The 18130-nt window shown below is 38.5% G+C and overlaps 1 protein-coding gene across 1 annotated transcript in view; it reads right to left on the bottom strand.

Moving 5' to 3' along the window:
* Positions 1–18130, bottom strand: part of TG (thyroglobulin) — a gene marked incomplete at both ends in the record, with an annotated part of 152758 nt that overhangs the window by 12146 nt on the left and 122482 nt on the right. The window contains 4 exons of the mRNA XM_084283094.1: positions 2753–2860; positions 6516–6697; positions 14089–14256; positions 15015–15179. Of these exons, the coding sequence (XP_084139220.1) occupies positions 2753–2860; positions 6516–6697; positions 14089–14256; positions 15015–15179 (623 nt within the window). The remainder of the gene's footprint in view (positions 1–2752; positions 2861–6515; positions 6698–14088; positions 14257–15014; positions 15180–18130) is intronic.

Genomic DNA, 18130 nt, shown 5'->3' with positions numbered 1-18130 from the left:
GCTCCATGTGAAAAAAGAGGAAATACCAGTACTTTTTCATCTCTGCATTTTAACCCTGTCTTCTGTTACACATTTGGGGGGGACACACATAAAGTAGGAGAGAGGTGACAGAGTAGAAATGTGTTGCTATACTGTGCAGTAGCCTAATTAGTGAATGGCCTTTTCCACACTGAATATTTTATGTAAGAGTAAATAGTTTTCCATGGTTATGTTATTTTAATGTATCCATTCCAATACCCCTGTGAGGTTGTTAGCAGTAGTCATTATAGATATTATAGATATTACTATCATTATCATCTTTATGATATAGGCAACAAACACAAAGAGGAAAAGGCCCATATCCTGTGTAAACCGAGGTTTCTTGCAAATGTTAGCCACTGTCCCGTGTGAAACTCCTAGCCTCCACAGTGTTGCTGCTTTGGCTTGCAGGGAGGCTGCTGGGCAGCTTGCAATGCATGTATGCTGTATGAATGCCATAGGGAAATTGAGGGAGGGAGGTCACATGGCAGAAATGGGATGGAGAATAAGAAAGGCTTCATTTAAGAATGAACAACAATAATTTTTAAACGAAAAAACTTGGAGTATATTCAGCAACAGACCTAGTGGGAGGTCTTCAGGAAAGTTGTGAAACAGAGGCCTTATGGAAAACAAGGGTATAATTTAATAAATAGTCCTGTGATACTGTGAAAAGATGTCTGTAGGTATATGCACAAGGTGAATTCTGCAGTTATTTTTTTTTTTTTTTAATGCTTGGATTTGCAACCTAAACAACATTATTTTAGCAATATTAAGCATAAACAAAGAGCAGCAAAAATGCCAATCCAAAATACCAATTTTGGTTCATTTCTTCTTGCAAGTGGCCTAGCCTACAGCATTTGAGCTTCTGCCTTATGTTCCCACAACACATTTCAGACAGTGTACTGGCTCTATTGTATGTTTGTTTGTTTTTAAAGAGGGTTATGTGAAAAGTAAACTAGCAAGTTCAGAACCAAAATTTAAATTACCTTGGAAGATCGCCGACAACATAAATTTTACTGAAATGTGTAGCTAAGTTCTATGCAAACTATTATTGTCCTGGAGAGTGTGAGGAGACGTAAATAACAGGAGCATGAGAAATATTTTTAATAGGATTAGATAAAAGAGGAAATTCACATTAATTTAAAATCACTGCCTCAAAACCAGTGACTCTAAATAGTAAAAGGACTATTTCATCTACATTCAAATAAGATGTTATCATAGATGACTGGGTCACAGTCATTCTCCAAAGCAAGAGAAAACTTGCTAGCTTTTTTTTGCGAATACTTCTTTCTGTGTGGTTAGATGTTTGGCATACCATGGCTCGGCTCTTTTTGGAGCCTTGTAAAAGTCACTTATCTCAGCCTCTCGGTAGCCAAACAGAGCACTGTGAACATTCCCACTGGAGCTGCCAGCGAAATAATGGCTCCCGGAGGACTGAGTTCTCCACTAAAAAGAAAGCCAGCCTGTGTTACCACAGCATAATAGCCTTCATCTGTAACCTAGATCTTGGCTGGCTTCTTTCAAATGCTTTTTCACTATGCTATCAGGAAAGGAAAGAAATACACAGTATGCAGACAACTTCTCAGTATCAAATGGTGCCAGTAGGAGCATGCTGACCCCCACCTTCCCAAGGTCTTCCAAACAATCTTGGCCCCTCATCTCTTCAGAGTACATCTCAGAAGGCAGAAAGGGTCTCAAAAATAATCTTGTTTGGACAAATAAATTGGGAAATACAGGGTGCAGGGGGCAAACACTGCTACTGTGTAAGGAAATGGCAGATCCCTCATGTCAAGCATCCCTGCCGGCTTTTTGCTGCCCTGATGTGTGGCTCTAGGGGACAGGAGAGGCTGCTTTCACTGCAGCTTCCGTGCACTCAGGCTGCAACAGGAAGGGACCAGGAGCTACTGTGCTGTGTCACATAGCAGCACAAAGTGCTAACCACTGCCCACAGACCTCGATGTCTCCTCCAGACTTCTAGGAGGAGCTGGGTTTAAATAAAGCAAAAAAAAAAGACCACCTTAATAGTCTCTGCCTACCAGCTTGTTCTAAGCCCAACAGAACAACTCATTTACACCTCTCACTAGCATTTAAACCTTTCCGTCTATATGATGCAACTTCTGAAAATTTTCCAAGCAAGCTGCTTGAAATGTGAAGGATGACATAGATCATCAGTCTGCAAATGCTCGTGTTCAAAAATATTTTTCCTCCCACGAGACAGTCTGCCAGCTGATCAGCAGTCATGATGCTAGAGAGGGAAGGAATAAAACCCAGACCCTGACCACAATGAAGACCAGGCAGTGCAACTGTGATGCAACTGCAGTGACCTCAAAAGGGGGCAGCATTAAATTAATGTTCAGTCCTTAGAAAATTTTACCCCACTTACCTTGAGAACTGTGAACTCCATGTGACTTAGACAACATTCTGGTTTGTTGTTAGGGATTTATCAGAAACAGAGATGAAATCTAAAATTCTAACTAAAACTGGCAAAGGTATGAAAGTTGGAAAAGTGAAACCCAACTTAGACATCTTACTTGAAGTGCATCAGTTGAGAAAAACTTTCCTATACAGTCAACAAAGAGGAATAATTTATCAGAGCCTGACACTTCCTTTGCAAATATAAATTGTTCATTTGAGGTATATGTATCTACCCATTTACTCCACAAGGTGCTGAAACAAGCAGCCATGTTTCTGCAAACTGCAAATCTGAGAAAAACAATGAAACATATCTCCTTACCTGCTCTGTGAGGAGCTTTCAGGTACATGGTACATGAAGACATTTCCTCTGGAGTTAGCAGCCCAGTGATTTGCCATGTTTATGATGGGACATGTGATAAACTGGTCACTGATAAAAGAGGTGGAGTAGGGAACAGGCAGTCACATTAAAGAAAAAGAAGAAGACTCAAAGACTCAAAAACAAAAACAAAAACACAACTATCAGGCATCTCTCTGTACTGGCAGCTTTCTTTAAGTCTTCCAGAACAGCTCATATCTCTGTCTTCAAGTGAACTGAAAGAAACCACATGCACTGTGTGAACCGTGTACATTTTAGAATTCAGTACAGTTTATCCATGGTTACAGTTTTATGGAGTGTTGAACAACAGTAATACTAAATACATAGAATCTGTCATGAAAGGAGCATCCTGGACAAAAGCAGCCCCTTTTTAGTCTAGTTGATGGGGGCTCAGTCTTGTAATAGTAGAAAGTTCCTTCCTCTGGCACTGGTGGGTTGCAACCATATCCAGTAAAAAGATATTTCTGGGGTAAGGATCAATGCTATCACTTCAGCAATGAGATCTGTGTGATTTTTTGCAAAGTTTCCAGAGCTGGCAGAGGGAGGTAAGAGACCACTTTTTGAGATGTCCTGCAGGGCTTCTGGCAGGGCTCTGCAATAATAATATAATAATAGCTCAGCTGCTGCAGCTGCATGTCTGGGAGAGAAAGGTTAAACAAGAGTGTAAGGAAATAGTTAAATGATCAGTTCATCATTATGTGTTGCAATACAAAGGTATGAGCGAAGCAAATACATCCAAAACTTCCTAGCTGTCATTGCCTCAAGAAGAGAGGCTGGAAGTCTGGAAAGTGGGATAAGTGGTAGCTGGAAAGAGCACAAGAAGTTCAAGAGGGGCAGGAAGACAGCAAGACACATTACTGCGTGATATCTCATCATGACTCCTCAGGGCAATATCTTACATACAAAAATGTATCACCACTTCTCATTTTAAATGCACATCAGGACCCTCTTTGGGTGTTTACATATCCATAACAACATGAGCACACAAATGTATCTGCTGCAGAAGTGGGAGGTTTCATTTCTCAGTTGAGTGACTCTGAAACACTAGCTGCTCCTTCAAACTTGGTGGATAAAAAAAGAATGACTGGTGGCAAGAAGTACCAAAGAAGCATAAAAACACATTGCTATATTTAACTAATATGATTTTGAAAACCACTGTTTGGGTAGCTATCTTGGTTCAGCAGAGTTTATTTTAAGCCCATCTCTGAGACCACAAGCTATGGGCCGACTGACCACAATGTTCTTTGACGGTTATGGTTGACAACACCCATACGAAATGAAAATTACCATTCTTCGCATACCTAGCAGCATGAGGTTTTACAGGAGCAGATGGCCTTTGAATACTTGGGAATCTATGGAGAGCATTAGTTCTCAAGAAATATTTTGAGATACATTCACTATTTTAAACTGTTTCTCATTTGGTGTTATGAGGGGAAAAAAAAAAAAATAAGGTCAGCTATTCTGGGCAAATTAAAAAAAAAAAAAAGCACAAAAATGAAATGTCTGTTTCTTATAGGCATGGGGTACCAGAGTTTTTAAAAGAAAAAAGAAAGGAAAAAGAAAGTGAAACTAATTTTATACCTAGGAAAAATATCAGAGAATTGTGGCTAAAAGTGGAAATGTTTTTAAACCATAAAATATGCATAATATATGTAATTTATAAAAACTACTTATGTTGCTTTCCTCTTAAACTTCTTAAATTCGTTAAAACTTGAGCAACTAATAACTTCCCCACACAGAACTTTTCTGTGATTAAATATGTATGCTAGTGGTAAGTTTTTTGTTAAAAACAGAAACAAAACTGTTTTCTCTATTCTGTACATAATACTGATGTAGGTGACTGTAATTCTGTAACTGCTGTCTCCAATCATGCTATAGCTGAAGTTATTTCCAAATCGTTTACAGAAAAAAAGAAAAACAAAACAAACAAACAAAAAAAAAACAAACTGACTCTTTAAGCCAATCACTTCTTTTCCTAGCAAAGTTATTTCCTTCATGCTGTAAATAAGCAGGTAATTAGGTAATTCCTACATCCATGAGGCTGCTGTGGGGCACTTACAGGCTCAGAGTCAGAAGAGCTCTTTGTATAGCACATCCTTGCTGCAAACAAGTGATGTGCTACCTGCTGTAGCTTTGCAAAGGTCATCACTTGCACCACACTGAGCCTTGGGATGAACGTGGATGACCAAATGTGGCAGCCCTGGCTTGTAACAGCTCCTTACAGAGGTAAGCTCTAGATGAGAAGATCACACTGCAGAGACTGGTGTCCTGTCCCTGGGCAAACGTGGCACAGTGCAGGACTTGAGAAATGGCACACAGCTCAACCCACAGCCTCCTGGGCTTGTTTACTCTCTGACCACAGTCCACCAGCACACCTGGACCACCCAGAAGACTTCCCAAACAGATTTAGTCACGGCTGTCTTAGATCAGATGTTTCCAAGTGACTCTTGGCTCCTATTCATCTTCCACTCCCTGAGGCTCCCCTGGAGCAACCACTTGCGATTCTCATGGAGGACAAAGGCCTACTGAAAGGAAAGCCTTGTCTCTGAAGTCCCGTGAAGAGGCCAATGGTGTGCCAGAAAGCTGTAATGCTGAGAGAACAGATACTGGGAGCTTGTAGATGTGGTGCCACACTTGAAAACAGAGGTGAAATGGATTGGGTTCAGATCACCAGATTATAAAACACACCACCTTAGAAATGGAAAGAGTTTTTGTAACTAATCTGCATGCGAAACAGAGAAAGGAATGAGGAAAGTGTTTTCTGATTATTTTTTTTTTCTGAAGATCTGTTCCAGTTAAACATTCAGCCCCAGAGTTTGCACAGAGGCTGGAAAAAGGAGGTAAGATTTCCTCTCAGTTTGCCTCCTTTCAGAGAAATGATCTGAGACTACTTGGTAGCTCTGCACCTGCTACTGGGTAAAACATATCAAAGCCACTATGTGACCCAATATATTCTTCTGCTATGGGTAAAATGGAGATTAGCAAGAGGCAGAATTGTGCTGAAAGCCTATTTTCTGCACATTCACAAAGTGCTTTATGTTGGAGACTCACCTGCAGAAAGCCTAACATTTTGAAGAAATGTATTTTCCAGGTTTCATAATATAAGCCTTCACACAATTGTTGAAATCAAAATTTTCAAACTTGACTGCCGAAAAAACAAACAAACAAAAAACACTAGCACATACCTAAACAAACACTTAAAATAATAATAAAAAATACTGTTTCTCAACTTTTTTTTTTTTTTTTTCTGCAGTCTGCAACAGCAAGTGTCATGTCTCCAAATTTCAAAAAAGAAGGAAAAAGCAGCAAAATGTATAATTGGGTCATTGCTTTTGAACAAAAGCCAGTTTAAAGAAGGCTCAGGGAAAATTTGATGCAGAGTGTGCATACTACCAACACATCTTTGATATGAAAGAGTGTAAAAAAGAAGCATTAGTAATTTGAATCCAACATATGTTTCAGGAAAACCGACTCAAACTTTTCACAAAGGATAAAAATTACTTCAGTTTCTGTTTAACCATGACTTTGGAAGACTTATAGAAAATGAAATCCTGTTCCCTATTTTCTGTGCATTTGCATAGGAATTTCTCAAATTATTCAGAATACTAATGCACATGGAAGATCAGCAAAACAAACCTTTCTTAACCCTAATCATACAATTGCATGACTGAATATCATACAGTCATACATAGGATGAGTTTCTTACCGGGTGGCATTTTCCAAAGCTCTGGAAAAAGAAGAATAATCATCGGTTGAGTGTTCAAGGGAGTAATACCATGTAGCTGCATCTTCAATGAACTTATTAGAGTCTTCGCCTCCAAGAGAATTTTGCAGAGCTTGATAAAAGGCTGTTTTGCTGTTGGCTCTTCCTTGACTTTCTTCAAATTTCTGAGAACAAAACACATGGAATTTGCAAACAAAATAAACCCTTTTTTTTATGGAAAAATGCAGGCTCAGATCTCCCTTTGCTGGAATGAGTCCTCTGTACCATGATCTCTTATTTAGGAGAGGAAATAGGTGACATTCCTACATTTGCTTTCCCAAGATTGTCATGAGACAGCAGGATTGGCTTCCTCAAAACATACTATGGGTAAAACCACCACACTGACTCCCTAAGCAGATAAACCCAAATTTTAGGTGCAGCGCTGTGATGATATAGCTCTAATACTACAGAAACTCAACTGACTCTCAAAGAAATAGTCCACAGAGATAGTTCCTTAGAGGAGATGTGCCCAATGTTGTTCTGAGGACTCATGCAGGAAACCTAAAGGGAAGACAGGGAGATATTGCTCCTTTCCTTTGGAAATTCTAGAGTGCTATCATATGGGGATATCACTCTTCAGTAAACACCTACAAAGAAATGTGTTTTGTTTATTGGGAACATTTTTTAGGTCTCTCCTGGAATACTATCTGCCTTAGCCTTGTTTTTAGGTCTCTCCTGGAATACTATCTGCCTTAGCCTTGGAAGAGAAAACCCACTCCTATAAAACCCATTGCAAGTAGCAGACATGATCTTCAAAAATCATAACCCCCTACTGCTTTCAGTGAGTGAAATGCCCTATTCATTACTTTGAGAGACTGAAACTGTTCTTGACATAAAGGCATTTCCCACAGAGCAGGACACGTCACTGCAGAATTATTGATAGCAGGGGGACCATCTCCTATGCCAAACTGTTTATCTGACCCTGTTTTTACCAAAGTTAAAGGCTGTGGGAAGTTTTCAACACATCTTTCTCTAAGGAAGCTTTTTTTATTATTAGTTTATCAATTCAGACTCTTAAATTTATTTATTTTTTTAAAGAGATTTTATTTCAAGTTCAGAAACAGAGCAACTTCCTCAGAAAGAAACAAAACTGTAGCCTGAATGTTCCTGTGGATCAAGTCCTTTCTAAAGAGAGCACCTTACAGGTGAACACTGGATGAAATTTGATATTAGAGCTCCAGAGAGAAAGATCTAATAAACCATTTATATTATTTTGGGCAGCCAGTCTGAAATAAAATAGACCAGTGTCTGCCCAGTCCGGTTAGCAGAGATGCTTTATTGAGTATATTATTTTGATGGTCCACAGCTGGTTTTCATCATGCAGCTAGAAGGTCTTTCCACAACCTTACACAGAAAGTACAGAGGGAATAATTACTTTTCAACAGATTCACAGAAACGAAAGGTGGAAAATAAGTCTCCCACTGCTGATGCCTAGGCCTGTCTTTACTGATGTGCTCTAATGTTTTGTGCAGTGTGATTAAATGACTTTACAAGGGATTTCAAAACACTACCAAATATCCCAATGCCCAAAAAGATCTTGGCAAGTTTATATGTAATAAATAATTCTTTTGCTAGATTTTGGCCCATGCAAACTGAAGAGTCATGTAGTGCCAGTTTTAGTAGCATGGCTGTACTCCGAAAAAGATCTGCAACTCAGAGCTGATACGGTATTTCAAGCGCACAAAAGCCACATATGAAACTGCATAACACACTTGCCTGCAAAATCATTCAGTCTCCATGTGGCATGGACACATATATTTTTCTGCAAGAAATGGAAATTATCTCTGAAGACCTGACTGCAAATTCACTGATTTCAGAAGCAACTTTTTCATTGGCTTTGGTAGATTTTAAATCATGCTACTAACCACTGGAGCATTGCTGCTGTCTAATTTGGAATCTCTCATTTGTTGACTGGGTCTGGTGAATTTGACTAGCAACTATAGTCAACACATGCTTTTCTGTGTCAGTATAGAGACCAAGATTATAAATGTAAAGCATTTTTCATGAAATGTCATGTTTTAAAGCAATTTTCATGTTTCATTTTGTTTGTTGGTTTTTATTTTTGTTTGTTTTTAAAGGATTTGCTACCTTTTTTTCCTGTAATGGATAATTAAAACAGAGAGAGAAAGAAAGAAGAAAATAATTGAGATTATTGATTATGTATCCTAGGAACTGATCATTCACTGCCTCATCAACTACTGAGCATCAAATAAACAATATGGTTGAAAAACAGAGAGAAAGGAGACAGATAGTCTGTCAGTGCATGGTTAAGCTGAGGAACTCTTTGCCACATGGTGTTGGGGATATCAAAACTGGTGAAGATGAAGTCTCATGAGGAAGTTTACAGGAAAAAAAAAAAAAAAAAGAATCAGTTGATGGTTATTAAATATGGAGAGACCAATTCAGGTTAGGAAGTCACTAAGCTACAAAGATTACAGGTTCAGTGAGCATTTACCAAAAGTATCATATTTGCTTGCCCTATTCTTACAAGCATCCAAGTCTTAGCCACTGCTGAAAACAGTGTTCTGTGCTAAATGGGCCTTTGATCTGACTCAGTGCGGTCGCTTTTAGGTTTTTAGTGTGCCTATGTACTAGTTTCTGTGATCTTCAAAATGCCCCAAAAATTCTGGTGACCTTTCTCAGCAATCTTTAACTGAGTGGGGTCCATTCAATGTGATTAGTCAGCTGAAAAAAGACTCAACAGGCAGAGCTGGATGAAAAACAGAACTGGCATTTTTAAGACACTTTGAGATTTTCTTCCCAACCAGCACTAACACTGCACATTCTGAAATATGATGTTTCAATATGTGTTGCTTTGGATACTATACAATGTAATTTAAACATCTGAATTTAACATGATATCACCAATCAAAGCAATACAGTCAAAATAAAATCCATGAAACATTAAAAAGACAAACCATTTTAACTGTTCAGAAATTGTTTTGATTTGACCAATTTTCCATGTCCAACAAATGTTTCCCCTTTGAAACTATACAACCCAGGAACAGTCTTAAAGCAGATACAACGGCTACTACCAGATTAGTGGAAACAGCTGCACATTATGTAAAATAATTTACACTCCGCTAACATTTAAAGAGGTATGAACAACAGACCTCATAGTTATAATTGGGTTTTATATATTTTTTTAGAAAGTAGGTAAGAAAATAATTAAAGTCAGCAGGCACATTGCTTTTCACTGCTCTGGTTATGCAAAACAGTCATAAACACCCAAATAATGAGCTAAATAATGTTTACTGTTCTTGTGGCTGCAGGATGGCTTCTGGAGCATATGAGTGAATCTGGTACAGTGTTTTATTTTAAAAGAAAGTGTAGCCGTTTGGTAAACAGATGTTTACATTTTCCAAGGGGCATAACATACTTTTCTGAGAAACTGGAATAGTGATAACACTAACACAGTATGTAGAGGTGTTAGGTCTTAAGTGTTTTTTTTCTAATGTCATCACAAAAGATGCTGAAAAACCCTGCTAGCCATTCAGCAAAGTGTTTCAGTTACTCCAGCTAGTTGCAATATGAAGAGCTGATATCAACCCATTCTCTTCACTGATGGAATTTATCAGAACACTGCTCCCCAGGTCATTATAGCTGATATATACACATCTGCCATCTGTTGAATACCTTTACCCATAAAGAAATTAACTGACAGTACTATAGTAGAGGATGGAAGATCTGGTCTGCATAGATCTATTTGCTTACATGGGGTAAATGAACTGTACATGTATTTCTGTCTATCCACTCCCATATATCCTGGTTCTGGGTCCTGCAGCTGACTAGATTTGTACTAGGGTGAGAAATAAAACACACACACTGCAAACTTAGTCTTCCAGCTAAAAAGTATGTCAACAATCTTTGCAATATGGAGATTATGTTGAAGGTACAGAACATATGGAGGACATAAACAGGGCCGTACTAACTTACATGCATATTCAGACAATCAGAGATATAGATCAACTTGAGAGAATCTGTACATATAATGCCAATGGGAACTATTATATTCTCTCACCTGAGCATCACATTTAGCACAGTGGCAAAATTTTGCCCAGATGGGAATTTAAATAAATATTTTTAGAGTTTTCTGCTCAGCTGTCCTAATCTATGACTGTACACCACTAATATCCCTGAAGGTCTGCCATGGGAGTTGTGATAACAAGTTAAGGCTTAACTGCTCCACATGCCACATAATAATGCATTATGGTACCACTTGCTGTTCCCTAAACAACCATTGTTTTGCTTCTCACTTAGTCTTAGCTATCAGATGGCTATACTGGGGATGAGTACAACATGCTCCAGGAAGTGGTAAATCTATCTCAGTTCACATGAAGAAGCGTTTGAGTGAATGCCGTAAAACAGTCACTTCCATGGGCAAGATATTAGGCACGAATATTCAGCATACTCTCTGATACATGCATCATCAAGTGACCTCAGCTTTCAATTAATATATATATATATTTAGAGAGAGAGAGAGAAGGGCATTCTAGAAAACTTGAGTTTTGCTAGCACATAACTGGTTTCTCACATACCTTCTGTCATTCTTATTCATTTTTAATACTAGAGGTCTTACCAGTCATAAGTGTAGTCTTATAGCAGGAGTACAGATGCACACAACACAACCAAATGCCAATAAGACCCCACAGAACAACACGGTGCCAACTGTGTTTCTCATCTTCAGGTCTAGTTGCAGTCTAGAGGTTTAAGTCTCACTCCTAAGACTTGACTGCTAGCAGTTTCTAAAACTTGCGTGCAACCTAAATCTGAGGTGATAAGATTTGCATCTTGTCTCAAGCTTGTTTGCATCTAAATGGGTAAAAGCATCTCTTTAAAGAAAGATGGTTAAAGAAATCATCCTAAAACAGATGGAAAAGAAGGACTTTGCCAATTCCATACACCTGCCACAGTACCCTTTATCTGTGATGTCTATCTGCCCAAATAAATTCACGGTTATTTTCACTATGTTATTGGAGCACATTCACAGTCATAGGTGGATTTTCTCCTTGTTGCAATATTGATTGATAAGAAGGGATGGCTTCAACCCAGGGACGTTTGAACCCCTCTTTATAGAATAGCTTGAATAACTTTGTTGTAGTCAGAGGTAAACTAGGATCAATGTCTTGGTTACCTGAGTTGAGCCTAATGGTTACCATTAGCCAAGCCATCCCACCTTCATTAGCATACCAGTGAAAACAGCTGTGGGTGTTCCCAGAGAGATGCAAGTCAGACTGACATCAAGGGAAGCCTTCAAATTTATAAAGTAGAAGAGTAGGACACAGTGTGGGTAGTCTTAAATCGTTCTTTTTGGTCTATTTTTGGAAGAGGAGAGTTAGCACAGATGAAGGATCTCATATGACATTATGACAGAGGAAACAAAGCACAAACTTCTCAGTAACGACCACCACCTGCACCAGTTTCTTTCACTGTAGCTAAATGTGTCTGTGGCCTACTCAGGATTTTGTCATCTGACTTTGGTTGCAACCATGCATGGTCATAGCTATGATGTAGCAATGCTCAAATAGCTCAGCAATGCAGGAAATTTAAAAATTTCCTAACAATTAATAAAGTGCATGCACTAGGGAAAAATCAGGAATCTTTAACCACACAGCATATCTTTAAGTAAAAATCTGAAGATAGAAAGACAAACCATTCAAAACAGTCATATTCCCTAAAGCCCTCAAAACATGAAGACACAAGAAGACAGAACTAGAGGAAAATGTGGCTTAAAAATTCAGCAATTTTCAGTAAGAACAAGAAAAAAGCTTAAGGAAGTCAAAATGGAGAAAACAGTATATAACGGCCTACCATGAATACTGTGGTTTTTTTTGGAGCAGAGATGGAATCTGACTTACAGCAGTAAACCAAATGAGGCATGTAATATTGTAATAGCCAGTAAAGAAGCTAACTATCCTTCTAAGTAAAGATAGTTAAACACTTTCCAGGGGAGATCAGGGGATCTCCAACAGTAGGAGATTTTAAAACAGGTCTCTTGGGTTAAGGTAGTCAACCATTTCTTAGGGCTGAGTTCCACCAATTTTGAGTACCCTTTCAAAATTATTTTCTGCAAGCCTTTAAAATAAAAAGAAGATACTCTCGATTCTCTTTTTTGAAAGGCAACATTTTACTGTTGAGCTCTGATTAAAGTTGTTTTTTTCTGCTTTTAATTTCAATGTGACAGTGCTGGATGTTCGCAGTTGTGGGTTTCCTTAACGCCATGATTTGCTGCATGACTTCCAGTACACCAAGGAATTTCATTTCTGATTTACAAACAACTGTCACATGTGGAAGTAGGGGTAAAGGAAAGAATTTCACTTCCTAATCTTCTCACAGGACTTGTACTTGGCTTACTGAGGTTTATTGCTCTTTTACAGGGTCTAGATCAGTATCTGCAGCCTCAAGGATCACAGTCCATTTCCTCTGCCTGACTTCCACTTTTAATTAGTTTCAAGAGAGAATACATGAAATAACAGCAGAAAACTTCTGATGGAGACGAAACAATCAATATCAACTTTCTTCATATTGATTGAAAATGCTTTCTGTCAAAGGGGCAATTTTGTCATTAATCCTGAAGTAAATTGGTCTATGTGCTACTGATTACCAGAAAAGAGAAGCTAGGATTGACCTTTCATTGAGAGAGAGATTAAATCCCCAGAGTTATAGAAAGATAGCAACAGATTTGCAGTTCATTTAGATAACCTTTAAAATAATCCCAGCCATGTTACATTCTCCTATTGATTTCTTAACATATATCTGAGCATTTTTTGTCATTTAATTTAATTTAATAACATTAAATGGGAAATGCTACAGTTCCCATTGTAGAGATGTGCAAGTGAACTAGAAGAGGTTGATATGCTGTCTCAAGAACAGATAGTAACAAAGGGTTCACAATAAGTGCAATTCCTCCAGGAAGAACTTGAAGCTTTTGAGCACTTATGTCTAAAGTACAGCTTGGTAAGTAACAATTACTTTTTATTTCACCAGCTTATGGCCTGAAATCTCAGCTCCTATATGTCAGTCGAGTGCTTTTCTTAGCTATACCTAGTCCTTATTCAGAACCTTTACAAGAGAGCATATATCTTATGGACAATGGAGAAAAAAGGTTATCACTGAAAAAGGTTGGCATGGAACAGATTGACTTAGCTGTGTTCCTTACTGAGGAACCTACAAAATAAGTTTAACATGAGCCTGCTTTCTTCTTAGTAAGGTACAACTGACATTGCAATACTAATAAGGTTTTAGAGACACTAAAACATACTGCTCCATATAAATACATGTTAAATCATTGCTGATTTCTCACATTTTCATATCTCCCCCAGAAGCATTTATCAACAAACATTATAATTCCTTTAATCCATCTAAAGACTGGCTAGAGATGGACAATACCTTCACATATTTCCATAGAGTATAACTCACAAACTGTAGAAGCCAAAAAGCAACAGTCCTGGCTGCATATGATTATTGTCATCACTAAAATAATAGCAATACCATCAGCTTCTTAGTCTCTTCCTACCTTAATTGCCTTAGCTCTGCTGATCAGCCCATCTTGCTGAGCACTTCCAATGAGAAGATCTACTTTCCGAAGTTGAGAGCGCTGCAGGGCTTTAGCTAAAGGTTCCCGGAGGTAAACTCCATCCATCACTGGACCCCAGTACTGGAATGGGCCGCTTATCGCTAAGAGCTAGGTTAGCAAAATAAAATAAATTAAAATAAAATAATACTGCAGTTAAATTAGCGTACCCTGGTCATTTCTGTTTTAATTATGTTTCAGAGAACTGAGCTGATAGCCTCAAAGTGAACATGCGATGTATTAATGTAAGCACCAACTCATCACTGCAAGAAGCAATACTTTTACTGACAGACTCAGTAGGTAAAATGAGCTGAAATAGGCCAAGAGAATTCATGGTCTTATAGTCATAGAAATAGTATTTTAAATTAGGGATTGGCTCTCTGCTGGTCCTGATTGAGTAATGTATTGTCAGTGGGTGTTTTAATCTGTGGGTAAAGGACCTATCTCTGGAATTGCTTGTACTGCATCTTTCACAAGCCTCCCACTTAAGACACAGCACAGATATCCCTCCCCCCTTCCTTTTCTGCAAGAACTGAGCTGCAGAGACATGATTCTTCTCTAGAGTAACACCCATGGGAAGATTAGAGGAGACTGAAAGAAGGAAAAAACTATACTGGGATTAATTTTGGAAGACTTGTAGTCTTCCAAGTAGTGTAAAAGGATTTCAGTCTGAAGGAGAACCAAGCTGTGAGTATTCATAGGTCAGAGACAGATGTCATGGACATCACCACCACTCCACCAAAGCCAGTACGGTTCCTCTTTCACAAGGATTTAGCCCAATTTATATTTTTAGGTTCCTCAATGCTTTATGTCAGTGGAAACGTCTTGTTGGTTCCTTATATGATTGCATATGTATTGCTGTGGTGTACCTTAGTCTGTGCATCATTGAGGACACGAGCAGGCAACTGGCGAAGGCAGGCTACAATTTCCCCATTTGTGGATGAAGAGCATCCCACTTCCTCAGCCAGGACTGCTGCTTGGGTCTGGGCTCTTCTTTTAGTAATAATGGATGATGGAGAAAAAGCTGAACCTCCCTGGAAAAGAAAGACAGTATCAGTCAGTACATCCTGACAAAACACCTGGTCCCCTGGTGAGGGTAAGAAAGATGAGGAGTAAAATCTACTTAGTTGTAGAATGCAAAACACTGGTATTTGAAAAATAAGGAGCAAGTTCTAATGATGAATAGGAGAAAGGAGAAGTTTGGCTGTTTCTCAGCTCTGTCGTGGTCATTTCAGAGGACCTTTGAAAAGGCTCTCTTATTATGGCTATAACCAAGTCACAGATCATCCGTGCAATAATTTTCTGAAAACTTTGCTGGAAGGAGACACATTCAGACAGGAACAGATAAAAAGGAGGTACTGTGAGGCACATCAGAGAATGGAGAGCCCATCTTACAAGAGGAGACTGAAGAATTTGGCTTGCTTAGCTTTTAAAAACAAGGACTGAGAGATATTGAGCATGATCTTTATAAGTGAACCAGTGAAGAAGAGTTACTTATACCTTAGGACAATGCAGGTAAAAGACCAAATGGTCACTGAGTTATTCGTATTGACTGTAAATAAATTTAGTCTAGGAACTCTAAGGTAGCTAATTCAAGGAGGAGTGAGGATCTAGAAGAGCTGTAAACAGAGGTAGCAGGATCAAAAGCCTAACTCATTTTACACTTGGACTTGAAGACATCAATAAAGTCAGTATTTGACATGGTATCAACATTACCCAGAAACTGGACCCAGCAACCGGAACCCATCTGGTTCCATGTTTCCATGAAATTATTATTTACTTATACTATGGCCAGAGCTTTCATTGACTATGAAATATGCTGATTATTGTGATGCGCCATGCAAACTTCATATGCGGCCACCAAATATCTTTCCAGACCTTACACTTAGTTTTTAATTCCACTTTTTTTTTTTTTTTTTTTTTTTTTTTTATATTGCTCAGCAACCCAGTTAGTTACATAAAAGGAAAGTGAACTTGTATGCTTTACTTACACTGCTTTTTTTTTTTTTTTTTTTTTTAAAAAAAATAGAGTTTGATCTTTACATCTTAGGCTGAGCTTCCAGGACTATTAACAGAAGGACACTTTTTGGTAATTTATAGCTAGATCTTGACTTCAAGCTGTGGAAAATCAATCAGAGCACACTGAAATCAGAGCATGTGGCTACAGTCCAATCTCCATCCCAGACTCTTCTCTTATCCTTCCTACAGCTGTGACAACGTGGGAAAGGAAATGATGGTCTAACATTGCTGAGTAACAAAAACTATTTATTAAAAATGCAAATTAATTAGCATAAATCTGATAAGATTTGACCTAGAACAGAAAGGCTGGAATAGTTCTGACATGGTTCAAATGACTAATTTCCAGACATTTACATCAGTTCACTATGCTAACTGCTAAGATGAGCTTCCGTCTTCTAAAAAAAACCTAGATTTATGATATGAAAGACCCTGATCTATTCAACCGATTAACTTATATTTTACTGAATCTGCTCAAACTGTAACTATAAGTCTGAAAAAGCATAAAAACAGAAGCAAGTAAAAAAGAAATAGAAAACAAGTGGTAAAGCCTCAGTTTGAAATAGTCTCAAATCTCCAAGCCAAGAGATCACTCAGGATGTTTTTTACACTTTGAACAAGCAGACCCATTGATACTAACAGAACACCATAGCTCACAAATGTAGAAATTGGTTTAAAAAATAATTAAATAAATAAAATAAATAAAAGAGGTTATTGTTTTGATGCAGAGACAGTGTAGTTCACGGTATGCAAGTGTTACTGCCTTCCTGAAAGGTTTCTCTTCCTTTTTAAGGGATCAGGGAAACAAGCAGTTATTTATTAGCTTAATGACTGAGTTGCAGAAGGTTTCAGATGAGCAAAAGAAAAAGCTAAGACTGTCAGTCCTAGGGCACTAGAAGAGCCATCTCTGGTTTTAAGAGAACAGAAGGACTGAAAAAGAAGGAAAAAACAATACTTGGTCTTATTCTTCACTTCTGTCCACAATTTAGATGAGAACTTGAGTGAGCAATGGGCTTTATTCTCACGTGGGACTTGTGGTGGCCTATTTTGTGTTTGTAAGGCATGATATTAGCCAGCTGCTGACTAGGTGCACTGACTCAGTTGATCATGAGAGAGAACAAAAAATATCCTTGATGAGAGCATCTGTGTGTGTGGGTGTGTCCCAAAGATGCAGAATGAGAATATTGTTTTTGTGCCTGGCCTTCGGAAGAGCATTTTCACCAGAACTGGGATGGGTGAAAGTAGAAAAGGGATAACACTCTCCCCACATTGGCAGAAAAAAAATTCCCCAAGAAAAGCAGCTTCCTTACTTTCTGTTTGGAACAAGGAATTGCATGCCTCCTTGGTAGAGCAGTGAAATCACATCTAGGATTACACAGAACTCATCCATGAACTTTGCAAATGTATTACTCAACACTGTATCTGAAAGTGCTCAGGTGGTTTTTATCAAGTACCCATTATCTCTAAGTAGCATTCAGGAAAAAAAAAATAAAAAAAAAATAGAGGGCTTTAGTTCCCAAATTCTGAAAATGGAAATAGTTGCTAAGTTAATAGATAAAGTGAGCACTGAGAGCACATGACACACAGAGTCCAAAAACTCATAGGGACTAAGAGAAGATTTCTAGTGAATGCTTAGTTCTGAACTTGTCAAGGACTTTATAAGCTATGCAGAACTCTCTTCCCCTCAGATCTCCACAAACCAAAAGACTGCCCTTGGGTCAAGTACTGAGTCAAACAGCGATTGATAGAAGCATCCCACAAGTCACAGAATTGCAGAATCACACAAAGGTTTGGGTTGGAAGGGACCTGAAAGATCACCTAGTTCCAGCCCCATGCCACGGGCAGGGAACCTTCCACTAGATCAAGTTGCTCAAAACCCCATCCAACCTGGCCTCTCTGTGGAGGGAGAACTAAAAGCCTGGGCAGGAAAATCTTTGACTGGACATCTATGGAGTTCCATTAGATATGT

The sequence above is a fragment of the Netta rufina genome (assembly GCF_964035555.1).
Source record: "Netta rufina genome assembly, chromosome: 2".
In the NCBI taxonomy this organism is placed as follows: domain Eukaryota; kingdom Metazoa; phylum Chordata; class Aves; order Anseriformes; family Anatidae; genus Netta; species Netta rufina.
Note: the sequence above shows the minus strand (reverse complement) of the source record. Positions and strands in the feature narration are given on the sequence as shown.